This window comes from Cyprinus carpio, chromosome B24 (genome assembly GCF_018340385.1).
Source record: "Cyprinus carpio isolate SPL01 chromosome B24, ASM1834038v1, whole genome shotgun sequence".
NCBI lineage: Eukaryota > Metazoa > Chordata > Actinopteri > Cypriniformes > Cyprinidae > Cyprinus > Cyprinus carpio.
This window is the reverse complement of record NC_056620.1, coordinates 13,693,757-13,715,245: the sequence shown is the minus strand read 5'-3', so window position 1 is coordinate 13,715,245 and position 21,489 is coordinate 13,693,757. Positions and strand designations below refer to the sequence as shown.

The 21,489-nt window shown below is 35.5% G+C and overlaps 1 protein-coding gene across 1 annotated transcript in view; it reads left to right on the top strand.

The window, feature by feature from the left end:
• Nucleotides 1–2,520: 2,520 nt before the first annotated feature.
• vipr1b (vasoactive intestinal peptide receptor 1b) overlaps nt 2,521–21,489 on the top strand; it is a 60,508-nt gene continuing 41,539 nt past the window's right edge. The window contains exon 1 of the mRNA XM_042752014.1: nt 2,521–2,900. Within this exon, the coding sequence (XP_042607948.1) occupies nt 2,844–2,900 (57 nt within the window). The 5' untranslated portion in view covers nt 2,521–2,843. The remainder of the gene's footprint in view (nt 2,901–21,489) is intronic.

The window sequence follows — 21,489 nt, the reverse complement described above, 5'->3', positions numbered from 1 at the left end:
TACATGCCAATTTGAGTGAGTGCTTTTGACATACAGTACCTCACCCTTAGTTGTGATTGTGACGTCAAACAGAAAACAACACTTCTGGGTTATTAAGGTGAGCAGCTTTTAGTGGTGGCAGTTCATTCTAATGTAAAAGGTTTAGATACTTTTTCTTACCCTTGTACAACTTGTAACACTGCTCATACTATATTTCTGAAATATCAGATGTATTATTCTAGTATGCCTTCCCGATTTCAGCCTGGGTCACATCATTGGTATTCAGCCTTTTATTTGCTATTATAGTTGCGTTTTAAGAGTTAAAATCAAACATTTGTGACTGAGTGTGATGCTTGAAAAACTACCAGATACCATTAGCAAAATTTGAAGTTCTAAAATGTCTGAAATGTTTGTTTGTAAACAGAAATTTCTTCACAGCCATGAGCACAAAGCCAGGACCAATATTTGCATTTACTGAAAAAATGAATGTCAAGGGTTTTCAGTAGGAAGGGGAAATTATGCCCTATCTAGTTCAGTCAGATCTGAATATGTACAATGGCACCCAAAGGTAAAAATCTGCATAAGAATACACCTGCCCTTGATGACCCAACCCTTGAATGGTTAAGCAATTAAGATTCTCATTTAATAAAATGTTCAAATATAATAAAAACATCACTTTCATTTTTTTCCAAATATGTTCAGATGAAGAAAAACTACATCTACATCTGGGGTGAGTAAATTTCCAGTAAAGGATTCTTAATAAAATTTGAAATGCTGTGTAATAAATCAATGACATAAATGATGGTGTACATCACTAAAAGCCACATTTGAGTAATTTAATGATAGACAAGTATTCATGAACAAAGCAACTGTAATGTGATCTCAGGCACATTAACTTAAGTTTTAATGAATGAGCATTCAGACATTCATTCTCAGGAAATAGATCCACTGATTCTGTTTGATGAGATGTCACATGCATAATAAGCCTCGGGAAAAACGCTGCATGCACAGAATGGCAGTTATTCAATAACTGCATGCACAGGAGAGCATATCAATCACTGAACAATCAGAAGTGGGGTGCCTGATCCTCAGCGGTGTCAACACAGATATTACAGTGAGTATTTTTTCACCAAATGTGATTTAGTTAGTTTAAATGGAAAATGATTAGAATGAGCTCTGTTCTAAGACACAGAAATTAGCTTATTTATCACAAGACAAGCTGCATCCAGCCTCACATGCACACAAATGAAGGATAATCTTATCTCTAAACCATTGTTATATCAATATATCAACATATATCTAATTTAATTGAGAAACTTGACCATGGCCAGACAGGCAGATATGTATGTATGTGTGTTTGTGTGTGTGTATGTGTGTGTACACACACATATATAGACATAAATAGCAAAATGTTATGCTAGTTAATTAGTAATGGTTCTTTATGAAAAGCTCTCTTAAACTAATTGCAGCAATTTCTGATTTAAAAGTACAAAGGCTATAAATCAGCATTGTGATGGATCACTGTGTGAAACGGAACGTAACAACATATTAATCAAGGCACTTAAACATGTATCCAGAATAATGGATTCTAGCAGTGTTTTAATTACATTATTTTGTCTCTGAATATTCATCAGATGACATGCCCAATCAATCAGTGCCCTTTCCTTGAGAATGGCACTTAACCTCAGGTTGCTCCAGCAATTATTATACAATTTATAGAGTTAAAAGTCACTTTGGATAAGATGTGTCTACTAATGACAAATAAAGCATAATTAGTATAATTTTTTTTAGCATTCTTTAGTCGAAAGACATCCTCTCAGGACATCATGCAAAATGATAGAATATTAATTAGATGTGTTCCTAGGTCAACATATTTTGATTTTAATCCAAAAATTTAGTCTTGACCATATCCCTACACCTAAATTTAAGCTTAACCATGAGTAATCCCTAAAATCAGAGGAAATGATTGATGAATGACACTGATGTACAAGCACAAACACTGTAAGCCTAAACTATAAACTGGCTCTTCACATCTGATTGGTTAATCATAATGTTGTTCCAGGGTCAGCAAAGATGCTGATCCAGGAACATGTTGCACTTGGTAAAATCAGATTCTGTTTAATGATATACAAAGGCAGCACCATCAGATAAGCTAAAATAATACTAGCTATATGAACATTGAAGGAAAAATAGGAATAGGAATTACATTAACTCAAATTATTGAGAGAATATAATTCATGTAAATGTCACAATCCCCATGAATTAAGGCAATTCACACTTTTTACCTAAATACATATTTTGATATATGAAATGAAATATTTTTCTTCGTAATTATAAGTAATTCTTACAAGAGGACCTTGTATATTTTGTATACTGTGATAATTAAACAGTTTCATTAAATGACATCCTGCTGCTAACCAAACAAGCTCACATTTTTTTGCAGCCAGGTGTTCACAAAGAGCAGAGACCTTGAGATTTCATCTATTGCTTTCGCACTAACGCAACAAAGGCACTCGTAAGCCGATGACGAACAAGAGTGATGCAGTCTTGATATGAGTCGTGTATTGTCAACATTTCGCAAGTAGTGAAGCGGTAAAGCTCCTCTCGTGGTCTGACTGTGATTCGCTCACTGGTCGCTGAACTGTCAGCAGCTCGAGCGACGATAAGAGCCACTCACGGCTCTTGTGATGTTCCCTCATCTCAACTTGTAATGTTTTGCTCCTCTGTCAACACCGTGTCCGAAGTGACAGTTTGACTGAGTTTACTTTTACGCGCTTGTGAAAAAAGCAGGAGAACTTTACGGATTGCAAAGTTTTTATTTCCATGGTATACTACGAACATTCACGGAAGAAAAAGCAGCTGAGATGGACGCCCCAAAATTGGTTTTATTGGTTTCAACATTGAGCTCCTTGTTTTCCCCGGTAAGTGTTTGTTTTTATATCTTGTGGTATTTTAAACAGCATGCTGTATACAGTTAGTTATTGTTTCACATGCAGTAAGAGAAACAATTGGCGTGGTTTTTAATTTATATTAAATATATCCGATGTGAAGTATATTTAATTTGTGGAGGGATTTAACATTAAGGACCTTGCATATTTAGTAAAAACCATAAATGTGATTAGAAAGCCACCGAGAAGTTGGATGCTGATTCAAGAGAATGCAGTAGTGCGCGCGCACGGCACGAGTGAACGAGCAGTGTCTTTTACTTTATAAAGGCATGATAATGTGGACTTTAGCAAGTTATTTATATAATGTCTATAACATGTGAGAGACCCGTGATTACTTTTTGTGTTAAACGTGTTAAACTAGACTACTTTTAACCTCCTAGAAGGGGTGAGAGCAGCTCTCCAGATAGCGAGGAGTCATCTAACGTAGAAAATGACTTGAGTTAAATTTAATTGAAAATAATTTAGGCGTCAATAATAAACATTTTTAACCACGCGAGGTCATATTATTAATTCCCCATCCTGTATTCGTCTGTTTTATTGATTTTTACGCATTTTATTTATTCACAAGCACCTCTCCGTACATTCATCTCAGCGAATGCTTAATCATTAATTGCACATTTTATATATAATGTAGGTTCCCATAGGAACTTCATGCTGAGATTTTTTTTCAAATAGCTATTATTATGATCAGTTGATTATTATTGCTGTCTATTTATCTTTCTGTCTAATATTAATGTATTTTCAAAGTGTTTCATAGGCTAATTGTATTTTTATTAATTTATTAATTTTTGAATATCAAATGGCTAAATCCACAGGTTTAAGTGCTTGATTCCATCTAAACAGAGTCTGTGCCGAATCTATCTATCTATCTATCTATCTATCTATCTATCTATCTATCTATCTATCTATCTATCTATCTATCTATCTATCTATCTATCTATCTATCTATCTATCTATCTATCTATCTGTCTGTCTGTCTGTCTGTCTATCTATTTATCTGCATGCATTATAATCCATGTAAAATCATGAGATTCACACATTTTCTTATTAACAGAAAAATTAGCCACTTTGTAAAACCAGAAAAAGCAAAAAATTTAACTTTGCAAAACCAGAATGTCCTACATTTCTGGTTCAACCATGACACACATGGCAATTGTAACCCTAAGCATTTACTGACAGTGTAAATCATACACTTCAGTGTTCACAAAAGCGTCTTATCTGCACTTTTAGCACACTCACCCTCTTGAATCACTGATAAAGTCCGCAGATGAATGAAAAGACATTTTGGTACTGACTCAAGAATTAAATGTACCAAACATCAGCTAAAAGCATCCTTTAGGAGACAATCCTGCTGCAATTTATTTAAGCAAAAATGGGAATTCACGTTGAATAGCATGTTAGAGGATGTTTCACAATGGAGAAAAGCAGCACAGTTGATAGAGAGCAACTGGTTGCAGTGCAGTAGATGTGTCAAAGTGTATTTTTAAATGCATTTGTTTCAATTTTGACACATTATCAGCATTTAATTGAGTTGTGTGATATAAGAAGCTGTGGATTTGCTGTTATTAAGTATTTAAGATGAGTTTAAATGCTGTTAACCTTTGGAGGACTGAAGTGTTTGATTAAGATTCGTGCTGTGCTTTATAGATAGTTGGAATTAACACAGCTTCCTGTTCTTATCAGCAGTTTTCCAAATGATGTAACAAGTTTAACATTTGAAATGAAACTTAATGAGCTGTCTTTGTATGGATGGCATCTGCCACTGCATTTTTTCACAAATTTTCTTTATTCTAAGTTCAACAAGCTTTTAATGGTGCTTGTTTTCAAACTGATAGAATCTTGACACTCAGCTTCATTAAAGATAAATGAATGTGCGATTCACACGTACACTGAATTCTAATGGGCCTGGAGAACAACGTTTAAAGACAAGAAATCAATCATTATGCATGATGAGACAATTTTCGAACTATAGATAAGAATGTGTTTAAGATAGATAAGCTTGTGTTTAAGCAACTATTAAGCAACTATTGTAGCATAATCTGCTGCAATATAATTAGCTTGTAATCACTTAAGAGTTATTGTAGTAGCATTGAGATACTATTATACTTTTTATTATTTTGAATGAGTTTTTATTAGTATTTTAGTTTTAGTTAAAGGTTTAGTATTTTGTCATATTTATTCGTTTTTTTAATGTTTACATAGTTTTCATTCATATTTATTTAAGTTTTAATTCGTTTTGTAAATTTTTTCTCACTGTATAGTCTGTGAAATAAAGTGTGAGATTAACAAATTTCCACTTTCCTCAAAGAATTTGACTTTGCTTAAAGCACATATTATGTAAAACTGGATCTAAAATAAGATAGAAGATTCCCCTGCAAAGTTATCAGCAAATGTCTCTAAAAAAAATTATACCTAAAAGATCAACTCATTATAACACAATTGCTTTTAAGTACAAAAAATATTATTGCTTTCAATTGCGGTTGCTCATCTTTGTCAAGAAAATGGTCGTTAGGAAACAAATGAGGAGTTTCACAGCTGGAGATGTACATGCGTCATGATAATGAGGTTTTCTTGCAGCATGCATCATTCCTGATGCAAAACTATGCCTACTTGTTTGCTGCAGAAAAGGATCAACATGCTTTGATATAATGAAAAGATCTAGATACATATTTTGATAAAAGTGTTCTCTTAAGTAATTTTTTTGCTAAAAGATGACTTTCTTTTTTGCACTTGAATTCAGTTGTTTCTTCACACAGTAGGAAACAAACGCTTGAGGCAGCAGACTGTGTGTGTGGAGACACAGCTTATTAGAGCTACTTTCTGTAGAGCTAGTGCAGGAAGCTTTAGATTTTCTTTGTTCACTCCCTGTCCCAAGAACACTCCCACCATCTCCCAAACCCCATAATGCACTTCTATCCAGCTCACTTACTCATGAAGAATGGAGGTGAGACACCTATTGCTCAAGCACCATGACAACGTCCTTCATCTGTGTTGTATATAACCCACTATATTTATAGCGCTGTTCAGGTGTGAAATAAAAAAGCGTCTTTCACTCACTTACAGTTTCATGTTTCTCAGGTTGTTGAGTTGCTCTATGTATCTGGGCACCCATATGTGCAAGGAAATTGCTGTGTTCGAACTCACCCCCTATACCCTCATTCACTATTCCCTATATTAGTCCACTAATTTTACTAATAAATTTGCAATTTGTGTTTGATGTTTAATTATCATTAGAAAATGCAAGCAAGCTGGCAGCTCCAGTAGTAATGAAAAGATTTATGTTGAACTCTGTCATGAAAACTAGCATGTATAAAGTGCCATTAAACTATTTAATTTGGAAAATGGATAATTCAATTGCAGTCACCTTCTTCACCATCTTTTGGCGAGATTCAGGAATTCATTCGGCACAACTCTCACAGTGCATTTTGGGTATTCTTTAACCGTGAAGCTGAGTGTACATTGTACATTTGTTATTGCAGTGCATTATGGGATTGAATGAGTATGGTTGATAATGTTCACTATGGTTTCAGATACCACTACAAATGGCAGTCCTCTCAAATAATATACTAATTAAGGGTATATGTGGTGATTTTAGACACAGCCAATCATCTTTTTAAAAAATCAATAAATCAATTAAGAAATTGATGCATAATTTGAGAAAATAATAAATCAAACAAGCAATCAATTATAAAGTGGATAAATAGATGATAAATAGTAATCAAAAATAATAATAATGAATTAATGAATTAATAAAAATACATAAATGTAGAATTTCTGATCAAATTGAATAACTATCAGACGGGTCCTATCATACTACCAGCACAATGTGGCGCCAGGCGCGATGCAAGTATTTTTTGCTAGTTTCAGCCCGACATATCATTTTCACATCCTGTGCCACTTTGTTTAAATAGCAACTGCATTTGCGCCCCTTTGTGCGCCTATGGGTGTGCTGGTATGAAAACAAGGTGTGTTCAGGTGAAATAGATTGTGCCATTGACCAACTAAAACCTGGTCTAAAATCAATGGTGCAGTAGCTATTTTAATTTTTTGTTGTAAAGCATGTTATAGAGCACGTTAGTAATTTGCGCCTATAGGCGGGTCGACAATGTGCGTACACTCACAGGGATGCGCAGCAGCACACAAACATGCCAAATATTAAAAATGAAGGGATTACAATGTAAAAGATTATTATTGTGTAGGCTACATAAATATAAAAGTGAACACATCCATTACTCATTAAAAGAATAGGGACGACCCTTTTAGACTATGCGCCGGGCGCACCAACGGTCTTTCTCATTATTAAACTAGCAAAAGTGGATTTCAGACACGCCTTAAATGCATCTGCACCGTGCGCTTTAGACCATACAGTTAGATATATAAAATTGGGACTTGTGTTATACACTCTAAAAAAACAGTGCTAAACAGCACTAAAAGTGGTTCTTTGGCTCATAATCATAGAGGAACCACTTTAAGTGCTACATCTATATCTTTAAAGATGGTATAGCACCTATATAGCACCTATAATATATAGCACCTTAACCAGCCCAAATAACTGCTTAAGAACCATTACAGGTTCTTTATAGGTGCTATATAGCACTAAAATTGGTTCCCTTATTATTACGAGCCAAAGAACCACTTAGCGGTGCTATATAACACCTCAACTACCACACAGAACTGCTGAAGAACCAATTTTTTTTGTGGGTGTATGGCAAAGTTTTATAACAAAGCAAAGATTGATAACATTATCTTATCTTATCTTATCTTATCTTATCTTATTTTATATTATCTGTCTATTGCTGACAATGCTGGTTTGGTCTTGTCTAGATTGTTTTGTTGACATATTTTCTGTGCCTATAATGGTTGTGTTAGTGTGAAGTCATTTAAACAGCTGCTGGAAACTCCCCCGAACACTGGTGTCATGCTTTGGTCATATACAAAAGTTTTATAATAACAAAACCTGACGTGTTGTTTTTATGTAGTGGTTGAGGGTCCTCAGTGTTATGGAGCGGCAGAAAAATCCCCAAAATCTTCTCTTATCTAAATTCTTGGTGTGACAGAGAGCAGATGTGGATGCAGGAAGTTTATGGTTGTCTCTGGGGTGGTCATTTATGACTCTGCTCTGCATAGTCTGCTGACTGATTAACTTGGGGTTTTCACTTACAGCAGTAGTGTGAGTGTGCAACAGATGTATTTCCTGTTTATTCAGGTTTTATATGCTCTTCCCCTTCCCTCTTTGCTCATAAATAGTATAGCTCTGAGCTTCTTGCCAGCACCAATATTTTTGTGGTCAGCAGAGTACATAACAAGTCAACAATCACTCCAAATACCTGTAAAGACACCTGCACTAGATAGACCGAAACTGAAAGAATCTCAGCATGCAGTGAGTGCGCAGAATTAGGCAAACGGCAGTTGTCGAGGTTGGCCTTTGATTTTCAAGTGATTGTGCTGTGACCACTTACAAGATGGGCTGATCAGTGTTTCTGTCGTTATACTTTCAATGTCATTGGCCTTGTTTTGTAAGCTTCCCTTGTGAGTTATGGAGACATGAGATTTATTAGAATCATTCCAGTTAACTATCCAGTAGAAATCAAGTGCGGTTTGGGCTCCACATCTTTAGTAGAAGTTTGTTTATGTATTTCTTTTATTATTTATTTAATAATTTTAATTGCTTGAAAAATGCTTAATGGAACCTTGCAGAGAATGGAAAAAACAACCCGCAACTCTTTCTTTAAGAAAAAATAAATGACAGCAAGCAAGATTATGCAATTTTTAATTTTTTTTTCTGTGGAGACATGGGAGTGCGTGCTCACCCTCAACACCCATTTGGCAGAACATCTAAGAAATTAGAGGACAAACACATTAACTAAAATAATGGGGGGGGGGGGGGGGGGGGGGGGGGGGGGGGGGTCCATGATTTTAGTATTTAATGCACTGGTCCATGATTTTAGTATTTAAAAAAAACATATCTGTGTGGGCAGGAGAATTTTTTCAGCCTTGAGGATGAAAATTGAATGAATGAATACTCAAAATTACAAAAAGTAATCGTCTACAAGACAGTATTTTCTTTCTGTTTGCTTTCCTATTTGTCGCAGGTCTTTTTTTATATCAGAGTTCTCTCAGTTTTTTAAACTATCAGAAAATCATTGGTTTTTAATTACTTCATTTGGACTATAAAAAAAAATCATGCAAAATAGCATATATTAGTCTACTGATTGACTGGAGTTCTCATCTTATGTGAGTGTAATATACTTTTAAACATATTGTTCAAAACTATTATTAATTTCTTTGTGTAAAGCATTATGGTCCCACTTGATATGGCCTTATGTAATTACATTTACATTAATCATTTGATACAATGCACTTATTGTGTACATGTTTTTACATTGTACTTATATTAAAAAAAATACCTGATTGCAATTACATCTGTAATTAATTTCTGTAATTACATTTATAAATACACTGTTGACCCATCCATTATACCTTAACCCACGCTTAAACCTACCCATACCACCAAACCTGTGCCTAACCTTACCAGTATTCCACCTCAATAGCAGGAAAAGTGTTTTGCAATACAATATGAAAACAATAAATACATTGTACTTATTTTTTATGCAAGTACGTAGTAGTTCTGGCCACCTAATATAAAGTGGGACCAACATTTTTATAAAAAAAATTACTGAGTGCACTTTTACCCAAAATCATAATAAACGGAGTTGCTTGAAAAAGACAGAACCCCAAACTAACTGCAGAAATAGGAAGTTTTTTTTCTTTTATCAGACAAAGTTTTTCAAGTGCTCATTGTTAATCACATTTATGGTTATAGAGCTGTTTCCTCTTGATTAAGGTCTGACTGTTATAAGAACCTTCATATTTGATAGATGGTTGATTTATACATGATATACCGACATGGTCAAGAACAGTTTTTTTTTATTTAATTTTTTTTTAAATGGTATTGACACATGGTACTTCATGTAGTTTTTTAAAATTAATTTAATATATTTGTGTGTGTGTGTCTTTGAATTCATGACCAGTAATGAAAGTAGAAATAAAAGTATTTCTATCCAATGTGCATTTACACATTTCATGAAGAGGACAGTGACACCACAGGACAATTACCACCTTTACTTGATATTGCTTCAAATTCAAACAGATAACTGTATGACCATGCTGTTGACAAAATCAGTGGCGATCTAAATGTTGAAAATATAAAAGAAGAGATTAGCCTTTTCTTTGAGGAGTAAAATTACATAATATGTTAACCATCTATCTGCACTTTAACTTGAAAGGCAATGAAATGTAATTTGATGTAAACCCAATGTAATTTGATATTTCTGTTCTCATAGTACTTATAAAAAATAGTTCACTGGCAGCACATTACTGCTGCCAAAACACTGTTAAGTATTCCTAAATAGTTATGATTTTGAAATATGCAGCATGCTGTGGCTTCTCTGCCGTAAGCAAAATAATAAACTGAATTGTCATTGGATGCATAAAACTGGAGTTTATAAATACTGCAGATCACCCAAATGGATGGCATATGGCCTGTTTTTACTTTTTCTCACCAAAAGTGAAGCATCAGTCCAGAAAGTATTTTAACTTCCAAACAAAAACACACATCACCTTTAAGTTGTAAAAGAATCTGTGTTCCTCAGCCAGCTCTGTAACACTACGCTAGACAGTTTTAGGGAACATCTGCTTGCCAATTTGCCATTTGTTACTTTCTCACTATGTGCAAAATCTGCTGCTGCTGTCTGCTCTTACACTAACAGGCTTGAGCAGAGCGGTGCTGTTATCTGGCTCAGGAACGAGCGTAGCAGGTTCGTCCCAGAGGTCAGCAGATGTTCCGATAAGTCAGCTGAGGCACAGGACTTCATTATTCAGCTCAGCTATGTGTGTATCAGCATGCTGTGTTTAGTGGTATTAGTTGAGGATTTGAGCTGGATCAAAGCATGCACAGACCAACAGTCTTATTATTTTGATACTGACAAACTAAACATAATGTGCATCCAGCTGGCCATTATTGCAAAAATAAACTTATCAGGTCTTGTACCATCCTGAAGGGGTTTATTTTGCAAAAATGACCTGCTGACTACATTTTATCTTGCTTATTTTGTCTACTTTCCGAAAAAAGGGTTATGAAATGTTAATTAGTTGTAGAGTACTGATGGTGTTTGTTTTGTATTGTATCTGCTTCGTTTATTATTATTATTATTATTCTTCTTCTTCTTCTTCTTCTTCTTCTTCTTCTTCTTCTTCTTCTTCTCCAAAATGAATCGCATTTTTGAGGGCCTAAACATGCTCGAAAAGTCCTGAAACTTTGCACACGTGTCAAACCTGGTGAAAATTTACGTCTGATATAGGTTTCAGAAGAGGGTGTGGCAAAATGGCTCGACAGCGCCACCTACCGTAAAAAAAATCAACAGCCATCGAGCTGTGTTTCACGTACATGCACGAAAATTTGGCACACATATGTAAAGCATCAGTACAACTACAAAAAAGACTCTTGGAGCAATATCCGAAACCCAACAGGAAGTCGGTTATTTTTAATTTCATGAGCAAATTTTGCATCATTTTTGTCATTTGCATGCCTTGTATTTTAACGAACTCCTCCTAGAGATTTATTCAGATCAACACCAAATTTGGTATGCCTAATGTAAAGGCCTTTGCGATGTTAAATTGCGAAGATCTTGAGTTTTCTTTGAAGGGCTGGTCCGTGGCGGCCTGACGAATTTCGATGATTCGCCATTGAAAATGAAGTTGCTATAACTCAGACATACAATGTCCAATCTGCCACAAACTTCACATGTTTGATAAGACTCCTGACCTGAACAGATTGATATGCCCATATTCAGTTATAGTCATAGCGCCACCTACTGGCAACAGGAAGTGAAATATTTTACACTGTAACAAAGTACCTCGAGAAATTTTATGACATAATTTTTTTTTTTTCAGTCACTCTATTCTAAAGGCCTGTGCGATGTTAAATTGTGAAGATCTTGAGTTTTTGTTAAAGGGCGTGTTCATGGCGCCGTCACAAAGTTCGATGTCTCGCCATGGGAATAAAAGTTATTGTAACTCAGGCATAAAATGTCCGATCTTGCCCAAACTTCACATGTTCGATAAGAGTCCTGGCCTGAACACATCTGAAGGCCAATATTCCATTGGGTGTGGAAAAATGTCTCGATAGCGCCACCTATACATTTTCAACGGAGTGCGCCTCGAGCTACGTTTCACGTACATGTACAAAAATCGGTACACACATGTAACACACCAGTACCTACAAAAAAGTCTCTTGGTGTGAAACTTGAATCCCAACAGGAAGTCGGTTATTTTGAATTTTCTCTGCAAAATTTGTGTCGTTTTTGCCATTTTCAGGGGTTGTACTTTAACGAACTCCTCCTAGAGATTTATTCAGATCAACACCAAACTTTGTCTGTGTAATCTAAAGGCATTTGCGATGTTAAATTGCGAAGATCTTGAGGTTTCGTTTAAGGGCGTGTCTGTGGCGGCCTAACAAATTTTGATGTTTCGCCATGAGAAAGGAAGTTGCTATAACTCAGACATACAATGTCCAATCTGTCCCAAACTTCACATGTTTGAGAAGACTCCTGACCTGAATATATCTACATGCCAATATTCAGATATCGCTATAGCGCCACCTGCTGGCAACAGGAAGTGACATGTTTTACGCTGTAAGAAACTACTCCTAGATATTTTATGACATTTTATAATTTTTTTTGGTCAGTCTAATCTAAAGGCCTTTGCGATGTTAAATTGTGAACATCTTGAGGTTTCATTGAAGGGTGTGGCCATGGCGCCGTGACAAAGTTCGATGTCTCGCCATGGGAATAGAAGTTGTTGTAACTCAGGCATAAGATGTCCGATCTTCCCCAAACTTCACATGTTCGAAAAGAGTCTTGGCCTGAACACATCTGAAGGTCATTATTCCACTATAATCATAGCGCCACCTGCTGACAACAGAAAATTGGTTGTTTTACACTAACTTAAACATGTAATGTCCAATCTGCACCAAACTTCAAATATTTGATAAGAGTCATGGCCTGAAGATATCTAAAGGCCAATGTTCAGTTATAATCATAGCGCCACCTGTTGGCAATAGGACAAAACATACTTTATACTAACTCAAACATTCCATGTTCAATCTGCACTAAATTTCATATGCTTGATAAAAGTGCTGGACTGAAGAAATCTACATGACAAAATCCAGTTATAGTCATAGCGCCACCAGCTGGCAGCAGGAAGATTGGCACATATAAATGACTTTGGCATATTCCTCTTATATTTACCACATTAAACGCATATTTCTCGCTGTTCGCTGTTTTACAAAAGCCACCCGGTGGCGGTGAGCCCGGGTGCGAGGGCCCGTTCATCGCTGCTTGCAGCTTTAATTAGAATTGAATTACTGTATTTATGAGAAACTACAGAATGATATGAGAGGAAAGAGCAAAAAAAAATTGTAAGAAATCTGTCCATTATGCGGTTTAGTCACTTATATTAAACTGTAGAATGCAACAATTGACCAATTAGAATCAAGGAGTCAACTAGTTAATTCTCACTATTAACTAGTCGCTTATTAACATGCCTATTATATATTTGCTGTTTATTAATGCTTACAAAGCACCATATTCCATATGACCAATGCCCAATACCTAAACTTAACAACTACCTTATAAAATATTAAAAAGCAGCTAATTAGGAGTTTATTAAGGCAAAATTAATAGGTAATGGTTTGTAAATGGTGAAAATTGGATCTTTGACCAGCATTTTTAGTTGCTTTAACTAATCTAATAATGACTGATTGGTGATTACATAATCAATACAACATCAAGAATATCATATTAATTTGATTGTCTAATACTAATGCAAATAAAGACCAGATTATCCTCAATAAAAATAGCATGTATTTTTAATGTATTTTTGTAATATTAATAAGAACCTTTACAATTTTCAGAGATTTAATGCATGCAAAAAGTCCTAAGACTCTTTTTTATTTATTTATTTTTTAATTTAATTGATTATGCAGTGAACCAGGTCTCTAATCTGATCTGATCTCTAAAATTGCAGTACTTTTTTCCTTGTGTGCTTCTCATTTGGTGTGTAAATGAGAAGCTGTGTGGTTGATGTTCTGTCGCCAAGGTCTAGGTCTGAGTCACCGCATGGTCATTTTTTAAGGAACAAACCCTTGCCCTTCTGTCTTTTTCTCTGAAATGCCACTGCACGGCTGATATTAAATAAATAGATCAATACCGCCCATAAAGACTGTTTTAAGATTCTTAGGAAGAATATACTCTTTTATCAAAGCTAAAAGAGAAGTGTTGCCTGCAGAGACACTTTCACAGACTGACATCTTTAGTGTTACTAAGGTCTGTCCCCATTGCTGGAAAAAAAGAAACATCTTAAAGTACTCAGAGTGGTTTTCTAGTCTCCAAAGCTGGTCTTGTTTATTGGTTTTCGAGGGATGCTGGCCAACCAACTAAACTAGCTAAACACATGTTTGGCCAAGCTGGGAGACCAGCTAGACCATCTTAAACCAGCGTAGGCTAGACTTATCCAATGAGAAGTGGATTATGAGCTGATATTACTTGAAATAAGCTGTTTGAGAAAAAAAAGTGTAAAAACACAAGGCTTGGACCAGCTAATGACCATTTAGACACACTATAATGCTCCAAAACACAGCAATCTAGCCTAAGCTGTATTTTGCAGCAGGGAATCCACTTACATAGTTGAACTCTCTTAGATAATTTGAGCATAAACAGAAATATGTGAAGCTGAGTGTCCGCACTTTGCCAGGAATGCATCAGCGATCACCCCAATGCCTGACCCGCTGCTTTATTGGGTCTCTTTCACACACCCTGGACCCTGCACCTGATGAGTACGCCAATGCAGAGTAAGGAGGAATGCTCCTCCATTATCTGATGTAACTTTGAGAGGAAATATTAGTGGAAATTTGGCATATTTATTATTCAACGAATAGCACACTGTTATTGTAATTTAGGGAAATCAATGTAAACAACCTCTAAATGGCTTTTTTGTCCTCAGATGGAGAAGCTCCAAATGTATCTAATGTAAATGTGGATTTTCCAGGAACCAAATGATGTGACCAACCTTGACTAGTACACTTTAGACTAAGAAGGCAATTATTAACTGAAGATAACTACTGTTGGTCAGTGTTTTTTTTTTTTTTTGTACTCTTTCCTTCCACTCCTGCTTTTACAGTGTTTTAAACCACACAAGGCCAAATGATGCAATAAAAAGTGTGATGGAATCTTCTGCTGGTGGGGATTATAGGTGCACGCATGACTGATGATGGCAGTGAAGCAGCCTCTCACTGAGCTGACCCTATTATCCATGCACCAAAGTACCGGAGAGTGACAGCTGAAACTGAGTAAAAATAGCGCCTATATTTTCAGCATCATTTCTGCTGCTCTTCTACTAAACATTCTTCATAAAATGCAGCTCTATCATTTAAATATTATTGACAGTGTCACAGAGCAGGGAGACTTCATTATAGAGCTTCTCTTCAAGATATTTTAAAACAGTGGATTTTTTTGTGGATTTTTATTTAAACTGTTTGACATATGGCCAGGTCATCTATACCAATTTGACTATATCTGAAAGAGCCCATGAAATCAGCTTCGACTCATTTCCCCTCCTTTCCTTTCCAATTTTTTGTTAAAGATCCTTCATATCTTCATCATATATTTTTGATACTTTTGAAATGTCCTGTATATATATATATATATTGCCATGTGAAAGTATTATGTGAAAGTATTATTTATGTTGCTGCCTTATGTTAAACTGCTTTAAATTACTTAATTTCCCCACATCAATCTACACTCCATACATAATTTTGACAAAGCAAAAACAGAATTGCCACAACTTCGTGAATTTATTAAAAATAAAAGAACTGAAATAAGTACATTGCATAAGTATTCATAGCCTTAATTAAAAATTTATCTGAAGCACCTTTACAGCCTCAAAGTATTCTTGGGTATGATTTGACAAGCTTTGCTCATCAGCATTTGGCAATTATCTGCCATTCTTCTCCTCACCTCTTCACCTCTCAAGCTCTGTCAGGTTGGATGGGGGCAGATGCACATTTTCAGGTTTTTCCAGAAATATTTGATTAGGTTCAATCCCAGGCTGTGGCTGGGCCACTCAAGGACATTCACATACTGTAGTTGTCTATAAGCTACTCTTGCTGTGTGTTTAGGGTCATTGTCCTGTTGGAAGGTGAACCTTCTGCCCAGTCTGAGGTTCTGAATGCTCAAGACTGGGTTTTCATTAAGGCTATCTCTATATTTTTGTGCATTGAGCTTTTCTTCTACTCTGACAAGTTCCTCAGTCCCTGCCTCTGAAAAACAGCCCCACTGCATGAGGCTGCTACCAGCACACTTTACTTTTGGGATGCTACTCTGTAAGTGATGAGCAGAGCTGGTTTCCTTCAAACATGATGTTTGGAATTGAGGTTCATCAGACTAGAGAGAATCTTATTTCTCAGAGTCTGAGGGTCCTTCAAGTGCTTTTTTGCAAATTACAAGTGTGTTTTCATGTGTCTCCACTGAAAAGAGGATTGAGTCTGGCCACAATGCCATAAAGACCAGATTGGTGAAGTGTTGCAGTGATGTTTGTCCTTCTGTAGATTTGATATCCACATATGATCATTGAGCTCAACTAGAGTGACTATCAGGTTCTTGGTCACCACACTAACCAAAGTCCTTCTCCATCAATAGCTCAGTTTGGCCAGGAGGCCAGCTGTAGTAGGAGTCCTGGTTGTTTCAATCTTCTTCCATTAAGGGTAACAGAGATTACCCATCATTGAAGCAGAATTTTTTTCTAAACTCTTCCCCAGATGTGTGGCTTCACGCAAACCAGTTTCTGAGCTCTACAGCAGTTATTTTTACCTCAGAGCTTGGTTTTTGCTCTGATATACATTATCACCTGTTAAACCTTTTACTAAGACATGTGTGCCTTTCCAAATCATACCCATTTAACTGAATTTGCCACAGGTTAACTTCACTCGAAGTGTAGCAACATCTACAAACAATATGAATGCTCCTTAGATAAATTTAAACGGTCCTTGATAAGGGTATTAATACTTATGCAATGGAATCATTTAAGTTTTTTATTTTTTAATACATTTTTAAATATGTTAAAAACCTGTTTTTTATTTACCATTATGGTGTATGGAGTGTAGATTGATGTGGACTCTCTTCTGAAAATTATGGATGTCATAACATAACAAAACGTGAAAAAAGTTTTTCCAAACTGCGACAAACGCCAGTCTCCCTTTATTGCAGAATGCGATATATCCTCTCAACCAATCGCAGAGCACCATTCCACGCACTCTAGACACTAATGGCGGCGCTTTGAATACAACCGGCATCCTAGTTTTCCTCATCTACTTTGTGATCAACAAACAAGGGCTGCACGATAAAGCGCATGTGATTGTCATCCACATCTCTTCTGTAAAGCCGGTTATGTGATTAATAGTACCGGACCGGTAAATCTCATTCACATGCTTTCAGATGGAAATTATTCAGATACATTTTATACACAGAGCCGTAGATCACTGACAAGCTATGCTATATCGCGTTCATTAGATGAATCGCATTCGATTACGAACGCGATATTGCGTAGCTTGTCAGTGTTAGTGTTTTTATTAATGCCATTTTTGTTTTTGTTAATACAGCATATAGCACTAGTCAACTAAATGAATGTAGAATGGCAAAGATGAATGCACTTTTGGAAGTTGAATGTAAGGGAAATGTCATTTTGGAATTTCTGTGGTCTAATGTGATATTGTTGTTCATGTTCTTGTTCATGATTAAATTTTATTTTATTGCTGTAATTAATTTATAGCATTAACAAGATGACCCGTTGAATTCATTTTGGAAGCGATGATTGATGGATGTACAGGTGCTGGTCATATAATTAGAATATCATCAAAAAGTTGATTTATTTCACTAATTCCATTCAAAAAGTGAAACTTGTATATTATATTCAGACTGATATATTTCAAATTTTTATTTCTTTAAATTTTGATGATTATAACTGACAACTAAGGAAAATCCCAAATTCAGTATCTCAGAAAATTAGAATATTGTGAAAAGGTTCAATATTGAAGACACCTGGTGCCACACTCTCATAAGCTAATTAACTCAAAAAACATGTGCAAAGGCCTTTAAATGGTCTCTCAGTCTAGTTCTGTAGGCTACACAATCATGGGGAAGACTGCTGACTTGACAGTTGTCCAAAAGACGACCACTGACACCTTGCACAAGGAGGGCAAGACACAAAAGGTCATTGCAAAAAAGGCTGGCTGTTCACAGAGCTCTGTGTCCAAGCACATTAATAGAGAGGCGAAGGGAAGGAAAAGATGTGGTAGAAAAAAAGTGTAAAAGGAATAGGGATAACCGCACCCTGGAGAAGATTGTAAAACAAAACCCATTCAAAAATGTGGGGGAGATTCACAAAGAGTGGACTGCAGCTGGAGTCAGTGCTTCAAGAACCACTTCGCACAGACGTATACAAGACATGGGTTTCAGCTGTCGCATTCCTTATGTCAAGCCAGCGTCAGAATGGGCTAAAGACAAAAAGGACTGGACTGCTGCTGAGTGGTCCAAAGTTATGTTCTCTGATGAAAGTAAATTTTGCATTTCCTTTGGAAATCAGGGTCCCAGAGTCTGGAGGAAGAGAGGAGAGGCACACAATCCACATTGCTTGAGGTCCAGTGTAAAGTTTCCATGGTTTGGGGTGCCATGTCATCTGCCGGTGTTGGTCCACTGTGTTTTCTGAGGTCCAAGGCCAACGCAGCTGTATACCAGGAAGTCGTAGAGCACTTCATGCTTCCTGCTGCTGACCAACTTTATGGAGATGCAGATTTAATTTTCTAACAGGACTTGGCACCTGCACACAGTGCCAAAGCTACCAGTACCTGGTTTAAGGACCCTGTTCTTAATTGGCCAGCAAACTCGCCTGATCTTAACCCCATAGAAAATCTATGGGGTATTGTGAAGAGGAAGATGCGATATGCCAGACCCAAGAATGCAGAAGAGCTGAATGCCGCTATCAGAGCAACCTGGGCTCTCATAACACCTGAGCAGTGCCACAGACTGATCGACTCCATGCCACGCCGCACTGCTGCAGTAATTCAGGCAAAAGGAACCCCAAATAAGTACTGAGTGCTGTACATGCTCATACTTTTCATGTTTATACTTTTCAATTTTTGTTTTCAGATTTCTAAAAATCCTTTCTTTGTATTGGTCTTAAGTAATATTCTAATTTTCTGAGATACTGAATTTGGGATTTTCCTTAGTTGTCAGTTATAATCATCAAAATTAAAAGAAATAAACATTTGAAATATATCAGTCTGTGTGTAATGAATGAATATAATATACAAGTTTCACTTTTTGAATGGAATTAGTGAAATAAATCAACTTTTTGATGATATTCTAATTATACAGTATGACCAGCACCTGTATTTTTAGTCCAGTGCCTGTATATAAGATTAATATTGACCAAGTTCAGAGGTCTGCTTTCATATGTGGATCAACTTACTATGTTGTGTATTTTCATCAGTTTCAATATAAAAAAATAACTTTCATATTGATTCAATGGATTTATTGCATTTTGAGAGAAAAAAAGTATCATGGATTTATTGCATTTTGGGGAAAAAAATATAAAATTTTATAATAAATCTTTGAAAATCAAAACCTTGATTTGAATTTGTAATGTCATTATTACCTAAATATGCTATGTGAAAGTTTGAAACAGAAAATAGTACCACTTTCTTGGTAAAGAAAACACATTTTCACTCAAATTAATCAAAATGGATTTATTGCGTTTTGGAACCAAACTTTTCATATATAGTTTTATGCTATTCATGGACCCATACAATGAAAACCTATAAAAACAATGCAAATCAATTATACAGATTTAAAAAAATAAATAAAAATAATGTAATCTTACAATTTATTTACATTTTTTGTTGTTTGAAGTTTATTTTTATGACTGTTCTACAAATCTTTTTATTCTGATTAGTGTTGTCACGGTACAAAAATTTCAGTATTCGGTACCAATACCATTAAAAATCTGCGCTTCTCGGTACCAATTTCAGTACCAAAGCAAAACACAAAAACCTGCTAATTTTGACTATACTTTCATTTAACCCAAACTGTGTACATATTTAATTTTAAAGGGCTTTTGAATTTTAAAGCCAAGAACAACTAAGTTAGCTAAAAATAAAAAGCCCAGAAAAAAAGCCCAGTACTGCTTTTCTGACTGATATGACACACTGTTAACCATTTGTACATTCTCTAACACACATATTTTAGATTCACAATTAATTTAAAAGCCTCTGGTGTGTAAAAGTAGTAAATATCATCATGTCATCCAGTTTTTTTACCCTAATAAAAGTTATAGGAGAATTAAATAGTTAATAAAGAAACTTCATTCTAATCCTCATAATATTAGCGTTAGCCGTGCTTATACCAATGATTAATTACTCTAATAACAGCGTTCATTTTAATCCAACATTCAAATTAAAATGTTTAATAATACTCATGGTGTTTTCCACAGCATTGCCAGCATGAGGCACTTGTAGAACGGAAGTGATAGAGGTTTCTCCGGTAACGGCTGTAATCAAATAAGCGCTGAGCCTGCGCCCACAAACGCTGCTCAGGCTTTACAGGCAAGATGAAATGAAAATTACATCCATAATTTTCAGAAGACAGTCACTTTCCTTCAGAAATACAGTGATATAAAAACACCCGCACCGGGTTTCGACTTTGACATGTGCAGTGCTCATTTTTATTCAACGAAGTCAAAGCCTTTTGGAAAATCAATTTGTGGCGGGCCGCCACAAATAAATCAATGTATGGCAAACACAATGAAACTTACCTGCTTGAACTCTTTCATTTATTGTCTTTAAAGTGTTTTGTTAGTTTGGTGTGTTTCTTTTGATGTCGCCATGTCTCAGTGCTTTTATGAAGAGAGCGCATCTGCACACCTTTCTGATAGCACATCAAGAACTGGGTCAACCGGGTGATTGCATTAAATGGTTGAAAGTGACAGTATTACACAATTTTTATATTTCAAATAAATGCTGCACTTTTGAATTTTCTATTCATCAAAAAATCCTGAAAAAAAATGTCTCCCCACAATATATATATATATACTTTTGAATTTTCTATTCATCAAAAAATCCTAAATATATATATATATATATATATATATATATTATTCATCAAAAAATCCTAAAAAAAAAAATGTCTCCCCACAGAAGAAGAATAAATCAGCATATTAGAATGCTTTCTGAAGGATCACGTGACACTGAAGACTGGGAGCAATGGCTGCTGAAAATCTAGTTTTGCCATTACTGAAATAAATTACATTTTAAAATATATTAAAATAGAAAACAGTTATTTATTTATTTATTTTTATTTTTTTCAACACCACACTTCTTTTCTCACCATCAACTAGTAATGAAGGCATTGACTGGAGTGTTTATTTTATTAATGTTTTCAGTGCTTCAGTCCAT